Here is a 5163-nt window from a genome sequence, read left to right as displayed (position 1 = left end):
TTGCTATGTGATGTGAAACGTATTCCTACTCTAGCAAGAGTCTAAATTTAAGTAATCTTCAGGGACCTCCTTGACTAGGACACAACTGAATCTCTGGGTTGCCTATAGGAATGTGGATTCCTGGGATCAACACCAACAGAATGGCCTTTCTGAGGGCATGCTTGAAAGTTTTTAACCCACAAATGACTCCAGGGCTGGGAACCAAGTAACCTAGTTCTACCTTCAAGTTTCAGATTTAGTTAAAATGAGAGGGAGTTCCTTACTTATAGAAGAGAAGTATTTTGGTATGAATTGGGCTTAACTAAGTCTTCCACAAAGTCTAGGAAAAAAATCTGTTTAATCATATTTTGAATTTATGTCTTGAATTGGCATTCTGTATTTCCAACCTGGCTGGAGAATTCTCAAAATTTCTAGCTGGCAATCAGCTGAAACCTCAATCTCTAACACTTTTACAATTGTTTAAAGGTTTTGGCCTTGCCCTCCCAACAAGCATTTTCCCTTCTTTCTCACTGTAGGTCCTTGGTTTTTCCATTCTCTACCTCATGCAATTCATATCCTCAGTTCCATGTCCAAGCCAATCATGGAGGACCCATGATAGGTGCTGATATGGACATATGATAAAGGTATGGCCAATAAGCCATGTAGGATGGCCTGTTGGGAACTTCTGAGAAAAGTTTCTTTATTCTTATAAAGAGGGCATAACAGAGAAATTCTTCTTCTTTTGGACTTTGTTATGTTTGAATGTGATGCCTGACACTGCAGCAGCCATTTTGTGACTTCAAGGGGGAACTGGCCTGAGTGTCAAGTCCACCGCTCAGGATGGCAGGATGAAAAGACGAAAAGGATCTGAGTCTTTGTATTAGTCAAGGGTATAAGAGGAGATTTATTACGGGAATTGGCTCGTGTGCTTATGGAGGCTGAGAAGTCCCACCATATGCTGTCTGCAAGCTGAGAACCAGGAAAGCTGGTAATATAATTTAGTCTGAGTCTGAAGGCCTGCGAACCAGGTTGGGGGTGGCGGTGCTGCTGCTAGCATAAGTCCTGGAGTATGGGGGCCCAAGAACAGAAGCATCACTATCTAAGGGCAGGAGAAGATGGATGTCCCAGCCCAAGAAGAGAGAGTGAATTTGGACCTCCTTCACCTTTTTGTTCTAACTGGGTTGGCCCTCAACAGATTGGATGATTCCTGCCAACATTGGTGAGGACCAATCTTCTTCACTCAATCTACTGATTCAAATGTCAATCTCTTCTGGCACCCCCAGAAATGTTTTACCAGCTAACTGGGTACCCCTTAACCCAGCCAAGTTGCCACATAAAAGTAATCATCATAGCCCTCAATTAGGAAGTTAAGCTACTTAATTAACCAACCCTGGAGCAGCCCCACCACTGGACTTCATGTGAGATAGTAAGTTGAAGCCAGCTGAATTAGCTTTTCTGTTAGGGTAGTCTCAACAGAGAACCTGACTCAGCTGCCTTAAATTTATTCTCTCGGTTGAGAGCATTGTAAGTAGTACAACATTACAAATCACACATTGAGGATTCTCTGAGCTTCTGCTTCAAGCTCTTCTTCTAGGTATTCCTACCCTTTCAATTTGTTGGTCCTTCAATTTGGAAATGGCTTTTCCAAAATTCAGATTTGATTATATTACAATGCTGATTAAATTCTTCAAAGGCTTTTTGTTTTCTTGGCCTGACACACAGACCTGTCTTCGGTGGGTCCAGGTCAAGTCTCTCTGACCACATATCCCATTAGGTCAGGCTGCACAGGCACTTTAATGCTAGACATTTCAATTATTGTCATTACTTGATGCTCCCCTACTACAAATGCTATTCCCATTGCCCGGAACACCCTCCCTGACCTGTTGGGTCACCCCCAACCCAGCATTCAAGATACAGCCCCTTTTGGTGAGACTTTCCTAATTCTCCCCCATGCCACTCAGATTTGAAGGTTGTCAGATGACCTTCTCAGCGCTCCCAGCACCCTTAGTGGACTATTAAAACACATATAGCACTGCATTGTAATTTTAAGATTAATTGCCTCCGATATTTGACTATAAGGTCTTTGAGGGAAAAGGTGTCTTATCTTAGCATCTCCAATGCCTCGCATATTATCTGGCACAAAATAAGCAGGTAATAAATGTTTATTAATAAATAAAAATAATGCCATAACCCAGACTTAGGTTCATGAAGACAACTGTATTCTTTCTTTGGCTGACTTATTCCTGGTATTTTGCAAACCACAGCATCTTCAGCAAGGTGGGGAGGAGAAAAGAGAGAAAGAAAATCTATAACTCTGTGACATCTGTTGCCAACATTTTGGAGGAAGGTAAGCCAAGCTTAGCAATTTCTTTTTGTATATCTTTTATCTATTCTATCTTTGCCTGATGATGATGAATAACTCATATGATGGATTAAGCAACAAATATGTATTGTGTGAAGCACTGTTAAGCATTTGGGATATATCGGTGAACAAAACAAAGAGCCCTCAGAGAGCAATGGCTCTATAAAAAAAAGTTTTAACCAACTGTTTCCCCTCTCTGCATCTTAGTCTTTTATTAGTGCATGAAAAAGAAACAACATAATGGAAAGCTTCAGATTCCTAAGATCAAAGTCACTGGTAAACACATGGATATATCGTTCATCAGTGTTGTCCCTTCTTTTTAGAACCAAGAACAGTTAAGAAGAGGTTACCAATCAAATCTGCTCCTTGACCTTGTTTCAGTAATGCATGTCAACAGACACTGAATTCATTTTTCAAAAGGGAGTTTTGTATATGCCTGCAACATCCTGAGGTTTAAGCTTCCTTCCCAGCTGCAAATCTCCCTGAGGCTCCATCTGGGACAGTAAGCCCCACCCATAAGCCCCACCTTGGTGCTTCCCTTCTTTGGTTTTCTGGATATTTTGCACTCCATCTGAGCACAACATGGCAGCTTTAGAGGCTGGTTTGGCACAGAAACAATTTCCTGCAGAAACTAGGCATATTTGAAAGAGACCAAGGGAAGCTTTTATGCTTTCATCCTACAATCCCAGCTTCTATTGAAGTAGACGCTAGACTGGAAATAAAGGCCACACTGATTTTCTTCTGAGAAAACATATTACAATGTAAAAAAAAAAAAAGTACTAATTGTTCCGTGGGAAATGTTTTTATTTTACAAATACTCTGTGGCTCTGAAGTGACAGCATGATTACATTTCTGACAGTATTACTGGCATAATTCTCCGTCTCCCTAGGCAGAGCAATGCGGGGATTTTCCTCCTGGAAAGAAAGGCAAACTCGCTGGTCCCAAAGGTACACTTTGATTTAAGCACGATGCAAAAATAAGTAAAAATAGATGACAACACAGCAAATAATGAAAGTTTGGCAATTTGGCTAAAATAAATGGTCTTATCTAGAACACTGTAAGAGTGTAAAAAAAACTTGCAAAAATAACTCTGTAACTCTGTTTTTCAACTTCCCAATGGCCCACTCTCTCGTCTCCAAGTAGGGAAATGTGAGAGACACTGGAGGGAAGGAATCAGAAGAGTGTAGGAAAATGTAAACATTAGAAGGAAATATAATAGAAGAGTGGAGGAAGAGACCTTCAGTGTCTCTCAGAGACCATCCTGCCCATTGTGGTCTAGACAGACCCTGGCTGGCCTCGTGTTCCCTGGAGCCTGCGCCACTGCGACAGACGACCTGTCCCCGACCATTGAACACCTAGAAGGCGCTTTCACAGGAGCAAGGCAGGGGTCTGGGGCGCGGCGGGGGTGGGCGCAGGCAGCCCTCTTCCGCCTGCTCCCGGCGAGCGTGGTGATAATGCGGGTGGGGCCAGCGGTAGCGGTGGAGCGCCTGGTGGCCCCCGACCCCCTCGTCGTCCTCCGCGACTCCCTGCCGCGCGCAGCAGAGAGCGCTCAGGCGCCTCCGCAGCCGCCGCCAGAGCCGGCCGTCGGCCGCCTGGAAGAAGAGGTAGACGAAGGGATTGAGAGCGCTGTTGGCCACCCCCACGACGCGCAGCGTCAACGACAGGCCCTCTCCCTCCCAGTCTCCCGCGGACCAGGACGACCACGCGGCGGCCAGCCGGGCGGCAAAGTAGGGCAGCTCGCAGCCCACGAGCAGCAGCGCCAGCACCAGGCTCATCTTGAGGCTCTGCACCTTGGCGCGGGGCAGCGCGTCAGGCGCGGGGGCTCGGCTGGGACTCGCCGCCGAGGACTCCGCACCCGCAGGGGCCCGGGGCCGGTGCCGCCACCAGACGCAGAGCAGGCGGCCGCAAGCGATGCCCAGGACCGCGACAGGCGCGGCGAAGCCCGCGACGACCTCGTAGAGCGCGTAGACCTGCAGGTGCCAGCGCGGTAGAGCTTCGAAGATGCTGCGGCAGCGACGCTCCCCGGGCCAGGCGCGCGCGGGGCTCGGGGGCTCGGCGGGCGGCGGCGAGGAGGTGGCCCCGCGCACCACGAAGGCCGGGGGCAGCGCCAGCAGCAGCGCCAGCAGCCAGCCCAGGGCGGCGAGGGCGCGCGCGGGCAGCGGCCGGCCCTGCGGACGGCGCACGGCGCGCTGGCGCTCGAGGGCGATGAGCACCACGAGGTGGGCGGAGGCGCCCCGGCCGGACGCCTGCAGCAGCTGCAGGAAGCGGCACTCCAGGTCGCCCGCCGCCGCGCGGGGCTCGCCCAGCAGTGCCCAGGCCAGCGGCGACAGCGCGGCGCCCCCGCACGCGTACAGGTCGGCCAGGGCCAGCTGCACCAGGAGGAAGTCCATCTTGCGGCGCTTGGGACCCGCCCAGGGCCCGCCGCCGCCGCTGCACAGGCGGCACAGCACGGTGGCGTTGCCGGCCACCGCCACGACCAGGATGACCCCCAGGAAGGCCAGGCGGGCGCGGCGGTCGGGCGGCCCCGGGGCAGGGGCTCCCTGCCCGGACGTCAGGTTGAGGCCCCAGCCCAGCAAGATGGGTGCGGAGAGGTTGGGCGCAGGCGGCAGAGTTGAGGGGATAAAGGAATCCTCCATGCTCAGCCCGGAGGAAGAGGAGGCACGGAAGAGGGCGGGCAGGACGCGGGAAATCAAAGTGGAGGCGAGGCGGCGCGGGGAGCGACGCTGGTCTGCGAGTTCCCAAAGTTAGTTGCGAAGGCACTCGCAGCGAAAGGGAGATGCATTCGGGCGGATTTGCGCTCAGTTGTTTTTATAGGTTGTCCT

At 50.6% G+C, this 5163-nt stretch overlaps 1 protein-coding gene across 1 annotated transcript; it reads right to left on the bottom strand.

Annotated features, from left to right (window-relative positions):
- Positions 1–3128: 3128 nt before the first annotated feature.
- On the bottom strand, positions 3129–5163 carry GPR150 (G protein-coupled receptor 150). Its single transcript, XM_012774265.2, has one exon. The coding sequence runs from the start codon at positions 4975–4977 to the stop codon at positions 3697–3699; it is 1281 nt and encodes a 426-aa protein (XP_012629719.2). The 5' UTR covers positions 4978–5163; the 3' UTR covers positions 3129–3696.

Source organism: Microcebus murinus, chromosome 11, assembly GCF_040939455.1.
Source record: "Microcebus murinus isolate Inina chromosome 11, M.murinus_Inina_mat1.0, whole genome shotgun sequence".
Taxonomy (NCBI): Eukaryota; Metazoa; Chordata; class Mammalia; order Primates; family Cheirogaleidae; genus Microcebus; species Microcebus murinus.
This window is presented reverse-complemented; position numbering and strand designations above follow the sequence as displayed.